We start from the raw sequence: 12,214 nt of genomic DNA on the forward strand, positions 1-12,214 counted from the left end.
CAGGAGTTTGGCAGTCCCGCCCAGTGAGCTGCCAGGCCCTGTGTTTCATCACCCAGGACATGTGCCCTCAGTGGCCTGAGCTGAGGGCACCCGAGCAGCCTGGCCCCACAGGCCTCCCGTCCAGGTGTCAGTGGACAGCTCAGTCGCTGCCAGGTCAGCCCCTTTCACCTGGAGCTGGCGGGACCATCTCCAGCTGAGGACACAGGTGACACCCTTTAGGGCTTTGGGACTACAGCCCTTCCTGGCCCCTTCTTCTGCGAGGGCACCTGCGCCCTGGCCCACCTTCAGGCACGTGTGAGATAAGGGTTGCCGCGTGGCGATGCCCACCCAGTCCCAGATCTGGTGGCCCGGGGCTCAGAGCCAGGGCGAGGCTGGCCAGGCGGCATGACAAGGCGGATTTCCTCAGGGATCGTGTTGATGTCAGAGACACAGGTCTTTGCATTTCCCAAGGGAAGGGTCCCATTAGGAACCCACAGCAACCCCAGCTCACAGGGCAGCGCCACAGTCACTCTCAAAGTTTGCTGCAAAAGGGGACGTCCACGCAGGAGGCACGCGGCGACCTTGCGGGAGGGGAGCTCCTGGGCGTTCCGGGGAGGTTGTGCAGGGCTCTGGGGCTGGGGGTTTCTCTACTGTAACTAATGGGAAGAATATTTAAGAGAAAGGGCGAGGAAAAGGGGTTGGTAGCTTTTTGCTAGAGCAAGCTCTTTTCTGAGTCAAACAGGAAGGGTCTTTCTGTAGTTTGTGGTTTTGTTTCCTGCTCAGAAAACGACAAGGCTGTGAGGCTGACAGGAGGAACAGTTACACTGTCGCTGGCTGGTGTCAGCTTGAGTGGCAGAATATCCATGAGAAGCCTCCCTGGTGCCAGTCCCTGTTCCGTCCTGCCTCAGTTTGTCCCTCCCACCCCTGAGACCTGCGAGGACAGGGAGGGTCCTCCAGGCGGCTCCAGGCACCCTCCGTGAGGAAGTCAGGCCTGTTCCCACGCGCTCGGAGGGCCAAGCCTGGCATGGGCCTCTGTGCCCCAGACACGGGGGGCAGGGGACGCACTGGGCAGAGGCCCAGGGGACCTTTCCTGCCCGTCCCACAGGGTGTTGAGTGCAGAGTGACCTCCCCTGTCCCTGCTCCCACTCTGTCCCTGAACATTCTCCTCGCCGTGGCTGGAGAAGTCCCCTACAAGGGACAGCAGAGAGGGGTCCGCCTCCTTCCCGAGGCCCCCTCAGTCCCATCTGGGCCGCAGCCGCCACCTCTGCTTGGCTCTGGCTTCGGTTTCCTTTCCCTGGGGCTGGTCATTTCCAGGAAGACTCTTCGTGCCTGGAATTCCATTCAGCAATGAGAAGGATCAGGACCATGAAAAACAGAACAGTGTCCACGCTCAGGGCAGGACTCTCCACGGGGACAGCCAGGCTCCAGGCAGCACCTGCGGTCATGTGCGATATCGTAGGAGACAACACGAACCTAGCACAGAATTCAGAAAGGTGGCTGCCTCGGATAGGGACAGGGCGAGAGGCGGACTGCGGAGGACCGCGAGGGTGTTTCTGGACTGAGGGGAACGTTCTGATCCCTGATCGGGCTGAGTCGGGGTGATGCCCCCGTCAAAGGCATGGAGTTCCCACTTCCCACGTGCCCGTTCCCTTTGTCTGATGGAAGCAGGAAGAGCTGTGCCAGGAGCTGCGCTCGGAGAGCTCCGCTTGTCCAGCTGTGCTGGCGCAGGGCGCACGTGGCCAGGGCGCTCTCCTCGGTGGGAGAAGAGGCCTCAAACCCCGACACAGGGACAGACGTTTCCCGGGGACCATTCTCTGTGCGGAGCCCCGGCTTGTCCCTGCCCAGTCTGCACAGCGAGGACGGGCACAGGCACCCTCGGCCACCTGGCTGAGTCCGGGTCCTCTGGCCCCTGCGGAAGCGCCGTGGGCAGGGAGCAGGGGCCGAGCCATGTGGGGCTTCACCTCCGCCCCACCTCTGGGAAAGTCTGGACCCCAGAGTTTTGTCCGGGGACCCCCACAAGTGAGGTGGGCTCCCTGTTGTCCATGCTGCCACCTGCCTTTGGCCTCAGGTGGGTCTTGCACTCTGGGCTCTGTCTCCCTGGCTGTGCAAGGGACAGACCTGGCTTTGGAAACCTGAAAACAAAACTAACTCTCGGGGGTGGGGACGCAGACAGGAGATGAAAGGGCCCCTGTGGCGCCGGGTGGAACTGGTTCTGGTGCAGAGAACTGCAAAGGCCTGAGGTCCCACCCTCCATGTTAAACGTGCTGCTGCGACACGCTCCGGCGGAGCAGGACTCCGGACTCAGGGTGCGGACAGACGGGAAGGGCTGATGCTGCAGGGGACAGGCCGCCCGTCTCCGGAGAAGTGGGGGTGACGCCATGGCTGGGCAAAGTGTCAGCTCAGCGCCTCCTGCGTGCCCTGTGCTCAGCCACACTCCTCAGAAGGGAAGCAAAGCCATCCTGAGGGCTGCGAGTCCCCTCCCTGGGAACTGCCTGCTGAGAAGCAGGGAGAAGGGACCAGGCGGCCGCTTTCTCCTGAGGGCAGGTGGGGGGGACAGGGACGGGAGTGTGGGGCAGGGGCAGGTGCTGAGGCAGGTGGGGCTGGTTATTAGACTCCACAGCTGGCTCAGCACGAGCACAGCCCTGTCACTTGTTCACAGGGACAACTTCCCTCTCCCTCCCAGCCCTTCTCTTCTCAGCAGGTCCTTTCAGAGAAAGTGTCTTGTGCACACTTTGTGCAGACTTTGTGCACAACAGGAAAACCACAAGCGGCTGAAGTTAGCCACCCCACCCTGCCCCCTTCCCCTAGAGCCACATAACCCTCCTGCAGCCGGTGCCGGTGCCCAGCGGGAGCGGACCTCCCAGCCGCCCTCCTGCCCTGGCTGGAGATCCCCCTTTGTCCCTCGGAGCCTTGGCTTTGGCTTCTCGGTTTCTTCTTTGCTTTCTTCAGTTTTTCTCAGTTTCTTGTCTCGTCGGGTTGAAACCTAACAGGGGTGAGGCTGGGGTGACCCACAGAGGTGTCACCTGAACCTTCCTTGTCCTGTGGGCCCCTGGTGGTGTCTGGGCTGGGACGAGCCCCCGTGCAGGGTCCCCAGCTCCCGCGCTCAGAGCCCAGCTCCCCGCACTGCCAGCCACCTGCTGGGGACAGCACGTGGGGTGGGGGTGGAGCCCATGTCCCTGTGGCCTCTGCCCTGTGATTGCCCTGTGATCCCCTCTGCACCGCACCCCTGTCAGGGCCGAGGACCTCGTGGGCCGTGACTGTGTCCAGGAGACCTGGACCTATGTCTGCACGTGCAGCTGAGCCTCCTCCCTTGTTCCTTCTCCTGGAAATGTCCCCAGCGGCAGATGCCACCCCTTCCCGCCTCTTCCCTTCCCCCTCTGGACAGGCACAGGGAGGAGGCTCAGGGTACAAGGTCCCTCCCCCGAGTGGCAGCCCTTCCCCCCACTGACCTCTCTCTACCGCAGTGGCTTCTGCTCTTTGCTCAGCCTGTGCCCTCTGCCTGGAATGACTGTCTACCCAGGTTGGCTGTGAATTCCACCTGTCCTTCCGCGACCAGTGCCATCGTCCCTGTCTGGGACAGCCACCCTGCTGTCCTCAGGAGGGCTGACCCTCCCCTCCCAACCCCTGTCAGTCATGTGGTGGCTGTGGTGACCTGATGACTCCCAGCACCTGGGCCACAGCCTCCCGTCATCATGTCCTGCAGCCCGGCCAGTGCCCAGCACAGTCCCCACAGCGTCCCCAACACCACACACCCCTCCAGGATTGAGAACCAAGGCCCAGAGCGGTGTCCTCTGGAGGGGCCCGCCCACACCTGGGTACAGGGCGACGAGGCAGAGGGGGCTTCATCGGGAACCCTCACTGCCCGAGTGCCGCGGGTCCCCTCTCCACGTCCGTCCGTCGCACACCTGATCCGCAGGAAGCACCGACCTTCCCAGCGGGCGTCCCGTCTGCGCCGACTCTTGCTCTTGCTCACACATGCGTTTCCTTCCACCTGCGCTGCCGGCAGAATATGACGGCCTGTGAGGGGGTGAGCCCGTTTCTGGGGGTTCCATTTCCTGAGAGGCCGGAGCTGCCTGCTAGATCTCCCACCGCTTCGTCAAGTGCGGAGGCCCGGGTGCAGACAGCAGGGCCCAGAACAGCAGCTGCCTTCCTGGAGGTGTGAGAGGCAAGGGACCCAGGGCCCAGGGGAGCCGGGGGCTCCAGTTCACGTGGGGACTCAGCACAGGTGCAGGGAGTTGGGGGTTGGAGCTAGCACAGACGGGGCCACAGGCCAGGTGATGGAGCCAGGAGCTTGGGTGTGAGTCACGGAGCTTGGATGCAGGCTTGGAAGCGCTGTGGCCCGTCTCCAGCGCCCCAGGCTGGTGAGTGGACCAAGCGGGGCCTGTGGAGTCTCACAGCTTGGGATGGACGCCAGGCTGAGGGCGGGTGGCCGAGGGCGCTCCTGCTTGCACCTGGTCTGGCTGCAGGTGAAGCTGGAGGCGAGGGGCACAGGTGTGCTGCTCCCAGAGGCCCAGGTGGACCGTCCCACAGCCCCTCCGCCCTCTGGCCGTGGGGCCAACAGCCTCTGCCCCGCCTCCTCGGGGCCCTGCTCAGCGGCTCCTGTGCGGAGCCCAGGCCGATGGCTGCTCTGAACGTGTCCCTGTCCTTCTTCTTTGCCACCTTTGCCCTCTGCGAGGCAGTCAGGAGGGCGACCAAGGCTCTGCTCCCGGCAGGCGCCTATGACAGCTTCGCGCGGGAGGCGGCGGGCGCAGCCCAGCTCGGGGCCTGCTGCCTGGAGATGAGGATGTTGGTGGAGATCGGCCCCTGGGCCGGGGGCTTCGGGCCCGACCTGCTGCTGACACTGCTCTTCCTGCTCTTCCTGCTGCACGGGGCCACCTTGGATGGGGCCTCAGCCAACCCCGCCGTATCCCTGCAGGAGTTCCTCGTGGCCGAGGCATCTCTGGCCAGCACGCTGCTGAAGCTGACGGCCCAGGCGCTGGGCATGCAGGTGGCCTGTGCCCTGACGCGGCTCTGCTGGGCCTGGGAGCTCAGTGACCTGCACCTGCTGCAGAACCTCATGGCCACGCACTGCGACTCGGCCTTGCGCACGACCGTGGCCCAGGGCGCACTGGTGGAAGGTGCCTGTGCCATCCTCTTCCACCTGACACTTCTCCGCCTGCGGCACAGTCTGCCCGTCTACAGGGTGCCGGCCGTGGCCCTGCTGGTCACCGTCATGGCCCACACAGGTGAGACCTCGTCCCTCTCACTAGGACCCCTCAGGACCACTACACCCGTGTGGCCGTCGACCACACCCCTGCCTGTGGACACCCAGGAGAGGGGCCGCAGGCCACAGACACCAGGTGGCCACTTCCTGGAACCTGCAGGTGGATGGGGGCTGGGTGGTGGGGAGGGCCCCGGCCCCTGCCAGGACATCCCCCTGGCTGTGCCTCCCCCCAACTTCCAGCCATCCCTGTTCATCCCAAAGGACCTGCCCTGGGGCAGGGGGACTGCGGGGCAGAATCCGCAGGGCCTGGCCGGGCTCTGGCCTGCGAGCCCTGCGTCCTCCCATCCCTGCCTACACAGAGTGGTCCCACGTGTCCTCGCCCACCCCACGCATCCCCCACTGGGCACCGAGGACAGGCACCTCCCGCCCTTCCCCTACCTGTGAGCCCACCCCAGCAGTCTGACCTGGTGACCACCCCCCTGGTCCCTCGGCTCTGCGGAAGCTGCCCTCGGTCCCCACCCTCTGCCTGACCCAGTGCCCCTGCTCCACTTCCGGTCCCAGAAGGCGGTCCCTGGCCCAGGGCTCCACCGTGAGGGAAGCTGTCACTGGCGAGCTCTCTGCTGGGCGCCCCACAGAGACGGGCGCAGGGGGATTCTAGGAGTGGTTTCTTCCTGCTCCAGGCGCAGAGGGCTGAGTTCTCCCACAGCGCCACTCCAGGGGCCCAGTAAGGACAGCAGCAGCACTAGGGCTGACACCGTGTGACCTGCACCACAAGGGCCACAGGAAGTTGCCCCCAGAGCCCATGTACACCTGGGGAAACTGAGGCACGGGTGGACAGAGAATTCAGCAGGGCAGGGCTCTGTGGCCATTACCTGGTTGCCTGCCCTGGTTGACACACCATGAGCTCCTGCCACCAGCACAGGAGCCACCAAGGTGCCGCCATGAGGGTGGGAGGCCAGCATCAGGAGCTGCCGGTGTCCTGGTCGTCACAGGCCGGCTCCAGGCCCATGTCCACCTGGTCACCTGCTCTCCCCAAGGCCCAGCCCCTGCTCCTACCCTGTCCAGTGGCAGCGCCTGCGCACTGACGCAGGTCTCCCTGGCCTGGGGCGGGAAGAGGCCGCCTCCCCTCACCACCCCCACCCTGCTCCTCTCTGTTGTTGCCCCCACAGGCCCAGTCCCTCTCTGAGGTCTCCCTCTGTCTGTCTGTCTGTCTGTCGGTCTCTGTCTCTCTCTCCTTGTCTCTCTCACCATCTCTGTCTCTCTGTCTCTCTCATCTCTGTCCCTCTCTGTCTCTCTCTCCGTTTCTTTCCCCATCTCTGTCTCTGTCTCTCTCTCCTTGTCTCTCTCACATCTCTGTCTCTCTGTCTGTCTCTCCCTGTCTCTTTCCCCATCTCTGTCTCTCTCCCCATCTGTCTCTCTCTGTCTCTCTCATCTCTGTCTCTCTCTGTCTCTGTCTATCTCTCTCTATATCTCTCTTCCTGTCTCTCTCCCCATCTCTGTCTCTCTGTCTCTCTCATCTCTGTCTCTCCCTGTCTCTCTCCCCATCTCTGTCTCTCTCTGTCTCTCTCCCCATCTCTATCTCTCTCTGTCTCTCTCATCTCTGTCTCTCTCTGTCTCTCATCTCTGCCTCTCTCTGTCTCTCTCATCTCTGTCTCTCCCTGTCTCTCTCCCCATCTCTGTCTCTCTCTGTCTCTCATCTCTGTCTCTCTCTGTCTCTCATCTCTGTCTCTCTCTGTCTCTCTCATCTCTGTCTCTCTCTGTCTCTCATCTCTGTCTCTCTCTGTCTCTCTCATCTCTGTCTCTCCCTGACTCTCTCTGTCTCTCTCATCTCTGTCTCTCTGTCTCTCTCATCTCTATCTCTCTCTCTCATCTCTGTCTCTCTCTGTCTCTCTCATCTCTGTCTCTCTCTGTCTCTCTCCCCATCTCTATCTCTCTCTGTCTCTCTCATCTCTGTCTCTCTCTGTCTCTCATCTCTGCCTCTCTCTGTCTCTCTCATCTCTGTCTCTCCCTGTCTCTCTCTATCTCTCTCTCCCTGTCTCTCTCCCCATCTCTGTCTCTCTGTCTCCACATCTCTGTCTCTCTGTCTCCCCATCTCTGTCTCTCTCTGTCTCTCTCATCTCTGCCTCTCTCTGTCTCTCTCTCCCCGTCTCTCTCATAGACCACCTCCCACAGGGTGAGGTTGCAGGAGAAAGGGCAGGACTGGGGGTGAGATGTGAGGAGGGGTGTTGGATGTCCCTGGTGAGACCCTTGTCCCAGCTGCTCGCTGACCCTGTGACTTCCGACCCTGGGTCAATGGGTCTCGCCGCGTTTGTGCGTCCATCAGCAAGATGAGGGCGGCTGAAGCCCAGCCCTGGGGGCCGTGAGCCGCACACAGTAGGACTCGCGCTGTGGCTTTGGGGGCGGCTCCGCTCCTGGCCTGGAGAGGTGGCTGAGCCGGGCCAGCCCACAAGGAAGACCCGTGCTCTGTCCGCAGCTGGGCCCTTCACGGCCGCCTTCTGCAACCCCGCCCTGGCCGCCTCCGTCACCTTCCACTGTTCGGGGCACACCTTGCTGGAGTACGCCCAGGTGTACTGGCTGGGCCCGCTGACAGGTAAGGGCAGGGCAGGGTCACTCGGGCCCAGCAGGATGTCCTGGGCCCAGCTCTCGGAGTCCCTGGAGGGGCAGTGGGGCAAGGCTGGCCCGAGGTCGTGGCTCAGCCTCCAGGGACAGGGACGGACACTCAGAGCATTCCTAGACCTGGGCCTGCGGGGGCCACCTCACTGTGGGGAGACAGATCCAGGGGCTGCTGGTGCCCAGAGCACGTCCTGCACTGTGGGGTCCTGTTGGGGGGAGGATGAGAGGGTGCCGGGTCAGTGCCCCCAGGTGCCCCTCTGCAGTGTGGATGGGGTGGGAGGGGGTTGTGTTTGGTCCACCTTGGTTTGGACACCGTCACAAAGGAGAGGGGGCTGGAGCCAGGTAAGAAGGTGGCGGAGTGGGGAAGATGCAGACCCCTGTGGGGTGCTGGGCAGACAGGCAGGGATGGTGCCCAAGGAGGGGGGCCCTGTGCCTGGGGCTCCCCCCGACACCCAAGCCAGGCTCCCTGGACCAGGTGCTGGTCCTGGTGACCGGGGACCTCGGGGGAGAGGGGCCGCACTTGGACAACGTGGGGGAACATCCCGCCCTTCTAGGGCTGTGGACCGGGGGTGGCCAGGCCCCTGGGGCTCCAGACGAGGCCACCCAGTGACTCCTTGGAGCACAGAGGAGACGGCTCAGCTCTCCCTCCTGCGGGTGCCTCTTGTCCCTGCACCTGCACGGGCAGAGGAGCAGAGGTGGAGGCCACAGAGCCGTCCTCGATTTCGGCCCCGGGGACGGAGTCCACAGGTGGAGGTCATGCCTTCTCCTGCTCCCGGTCTCAGGACACGGCTCCACGCCCCTCTCCACGCCTTTGTCACCCGGGTAAGGAGGGTCCAGTGGAAATCCAGAAGCTTCCTCCTGCCTCTGCTGGTCTACACTGGGGGAGCTGTCACGGGGCAAAGCCTCAGCCTCCCCACGAGGAGGAGAAAAGACAGGAGCCCGAGGTCTGCAGGCCGACGCTGGCCCTGGATGGTGAAAGTTCGTCATCAGCATCTGTCACTTGTCGTCCTGGGCACTGCATTAAGGAAGGCAGGATCCCCCTCTCTGCCCCACGTGCCTCCCACGGCAGTGCGTCCTGTGCTAGCAGAGGGTTTGGGGTTTACCCCTTGTCTCTGGACACCTCAAAGACATGGCGTTAGGAGTTGACCCCAGACGGTCCCCGAAGGACAGTGAGGAGGTGACCATCCTCCACAGCACCCCACACCCCTTCCCCTTCCTCACCCTGGGGCTCTGGTCACCCGGCTGTGGGAACGGCGCTGCCGAGCCTGGAGGCAGCAGCAGGACCGTCGTCGCTTCCTGCTCGGCCTCCTGTCCTCCTGCCGCAGGCGGACGACGCTCCAGCTTCTGGCTCAGTCCAGGGCGCTTCTCAGCAGCTCAGCAGCAGAGCCTCCCGCTGTGTCCCGAGTTGTGTCCACAGTGGCAATGCCACCTCGAGTCCCCCTTGCCTCTGGGGCGGCCTCTCTCCTGTCCCCGTGCATGTTCCACCTCCTGCTGTCCACATCTTCCCCTTGGGTGACCCCTCTCTGGCGAGCACGTCCCCAGGAGTTTCTGAGCAAGGGTGCCTGGCAGGTAGACCCAGACCCCCGGCTGTGACGTGAGACGTCCCGCTTCTGCCCGCACCCGGTGGTCCTTCTGGCCGGGCTAGAGTCTTGGGGTCCCTCCACGGCCTCACAGGACTGTCCCGGGCTCCCCCGGCAGCGCGTGGCCGCAGAAGCTGCACCGCACAGAGGGTGGTTCCCACACACGGCCGAGGGCCAGGGTCCGAGCCCTGGGAGGGGACAGAGCAGGGCCTCTGACTGCTCAGGGAGGGCGCTCCTGCCCCTTCCTGTGTTCTGGGTGTCGCCAGCGTTCCGTGGTGTCCCACGGCTTGTGCACGTGTCCCTCCAGCCTCTGCCCCGTCTCCGCACAGCCCCTGCGTGTCTGTCTCTTCCCATGTGGCCGCCGTCATGTTGGATTTAGGGTCTGCTCTCCTTTCGCGTGTCCTCATCTTCATTTATCTAATCACATCCACAAACTCCCTATTTCCACGACGGTCACATTCTGAGGTTCTGGGAAGGACGTGACGTGGGGGACGCCATTCACCCCGGTGCAGCCTGTACCCCCAGAACTGCAGTGGTGGCGTCCAGAGCCATCACGGTGGGAAGAGGCTGACAGCTCGGCATGCCAGACCCTCACGCCCGCTCCACCCGTCTCAGTTCAGGATCCCACCCCGAGTGCACCTGCTGCCCCGAGCCCAGACAACCTCTCTAGAGAAGGGCCCTGTGTCCTGCCAGGGTCCGGGTGGGGATGCAGCAGGATGTCTCCATAGGATGGGACTTGGGGCACGTGCATCCCACAAACCTCCTTTTTCCAGAAGTCACTTAGGAAGCGACCTTGAGACCGCAGAGGCCTGGACAGGCGCCCCCCCCCCCCGGTGGTCAGGAGAGGGAAGTGCGGCCGGCGGCGGGGTGGGCACCTGCACCTGCACCTGCACCTGTAGCTGTTGACCCCGCACAGGTCTCTGCCCCCTCCAGGACCGCCCCTCGGGAGAGGGGACAGGACCAGCATCAGCCTCGGAGGGTTCAATGGGGCCAGGGGACCGTGGCGGTGCGGCAGCAGGCTGAGGTCACAGGGGCCGACCTCAGGAACTGCAGCAGGGGCTGGTGCTAACAGAGGCAGGGCCTGCCAGGCCACCCCTGACGTTTTTGGGGCCGAGCAGCAGTTCCCAGTGGGGGACGTCACACCACAGCTTAAATCCTTCCAGATTTGCATCAAACTTAAAGAAAATCTGCTCTCTGCTCCTGCCTTGGCAAACTGACCTTCCCAGTGACAAGGAGGGCCAGTGGGAATTAGCTCTCAACTCCTGCTCATGCCCCTTGCCAACAGCCACACCCAGGATGGCAGCACCTTCAGGAGGCAGCCCTGGGAAGACAGAGCCGGGCAGGCTCTGGACACGAGCACGGTCTAGAAGAGCATGCGCTCCCTGTGGGCCTGTCCCCTCCATGGGGAGGGCACCCAGGAGGAGGGGCATGAATGGGAAGGCCCAGACCTCGGCCGAGGCAGGGGACCCTTGGGGTACAGGAGCCTCCCTGGCCGTGGTCTTCAGGGTCCTCTTGGCCTGGGTCTGTGGCTCTCCTGTGCTGGGGAGGGTCTGGGCTGTGAGTACCCAGCTTGTCTTTGGTTTCAGGAGCCCCCGGGCCCTGCAGGCTGATCCGTCTCTTGCAGGCATGGTCCTGGCTGTCCTGCTGTATCACGGCCACCTTCCCCGCCTTTTCCAGAGGAACCTGTTCTACAGTCACAGGAAGAAGTACCGAACCCCCAGAGGGAAGGCAGCAGCAGGTTGTGGGGACACCCAGATGCCCACAAAGGGGCACAGCAGCCGGGAGCCTGGGCAGAACTGGCGGGGTCGGCAGCCCTGGCTGAACCCTGGAACCACCAGGAGCTAAGGGGAACCCGGGCTTCCCTTCCCGCAAACCATTTCTCAATAAACCATTTTCAGGACCTGCTGGTCCCTGGGCCGTGACAGAAGCTTCTGGAAGGGTAGGCGGGGGGGGGGGGGGGCAAGGCAGAACCCGGTGTGGCGGGTCTGTGTTGCCTCTGTCTCCAGGAGGCTCTCTCTTATTTACAGAATAAGGATGAAAGGTAAGACACATGAGGGCAGGAGAAAATCCCAGCATTAATCAACCTGGGCCTGAGAAGTTTCCATCTATGGAGTCTGATTTCCCTGGACAGGCCTGAGTGCCTGCAGCCCAGGGACAGGAAGGCCTGAGTGGCTGGGACAGCCTGAGACCTGCTGGGGTCGTTGAGCATGGCGGTGGAGCCTGAGGCTGGGTATGGGACCACCCAGTTCCACTGTCCACCATGTTCCCTGAACCTCAGGACAGTGGCCCGCTGGTCCCCAAAGCCAGGAAAGTCCTTGTCAGTCACTGGGACCTTGACTGCAAGACTCTGGAACTCCAGGCCAGGCTGGGAAGAGCCTCCAGCCGTGTCCTCCCCAAATACCAAGGCTGATCAAGAACCTTCCACTCCAATAGGACAAAGCCCCCTCAGCTGTGGTTCCTGGAGCCACATCCAGAGAGAGGGTGGCTGGAGCTCCTGCCTGGGGCCTTGGCCTGTCCTCTGGTGGGCAGCAGGCCCTGGACAAAGCCCCCTCAGCTGTGGTTCCTGGAGCCACATCCGGAGAGAGGGTGGCTGGAGCTCCTGCCTGGGGCCTTGGCCTGTCCTCTGGTGGGCAGCAGGCCCTGGGCCGGGCTGCTTTGTGGTGGGCCAAGAACTCGAGGAGAAGCCAAGGAGACGTGCTGGGTGGGCTTTTCCTTGGGGGTGCCGGGGAGACGAAGGCTTCCAGACCTGCTTCTCTGCAGGAGGAGAGAACGTGTAGTTCTCCCACAACCTCCCCCATCTTGGCTGCTCCCTCAGCCACCCAACCTGGCAGGGAGGCTG

General features: G+C 63.5%; 1 protein-coding gene across 1 annotated transcript; it reads left to right on the top strand.

Annotated features, from left to right (window-relative positions):
- Positions 1-4,597: 4,597 nt before the first annotated feature.
- On the top strand, positions 4,598-11,220 carry LOC134370084 (aquaporin-12-like). The gene is made up of 3 exons (XM_063087059.1): positions 4,598-5,204; positions 7,656-7,772; positions 11,000-11,220. The coding sequence occupies exons 1-3, from the start codon at positions 4,598-4,600 to the stop codon at positions 11,218-11,220; spliced, it is 945 nt and encodes a 314-aa protein (XP_062943129.1).
- Positions 11,221-12,214: the final 994 nt, after the last annotated feature.

The sequence above is a fragment of the Cynocephalus volans genome, chromosome 1 (genome assembly GCF_027409185.1).
Source record: "Cynocephalus volans isolate mCynVol1 chromosome 1, mCynVol1.pri, whole genome shotgun sequence".
Taxonomy (NCBI): domain Eukaryota; kingdom Metazoa; phylum Chordata; class Mammalia; order Dermoptera; family Cynocephalidae; genus Cynocephalus; species Cynocephalus volans.

What these genes read in the sequence shown, in the direction of transcription:
- LOC134370084 (XM_063087059.1), top strand. Translation starts at nt 4,598, where the DNA reads ATGGCTGCTCTGAACGTGTCCCTGTCCTTCTTCTTTGCCACCTTTGCC. An exon ending in CACCGTCATGGCCCACACAG is followed by an intron (nt 5,205 to 7,655) that starts GTGAGACCTCGT and finishes CTCTGTCCGCAG; the next exon opens with CTGGGCCCTTCACGGCCGCC. An exon ending in CTGGCTGGGCCCGCTGACAG is followed by an intron (nt 7,773 to 10,999) that starts GTAAGGGCAGGG and finishes CGTCTCTTGCAG; the next exon opens with GCATGGTCCTGGCTGTCCTG.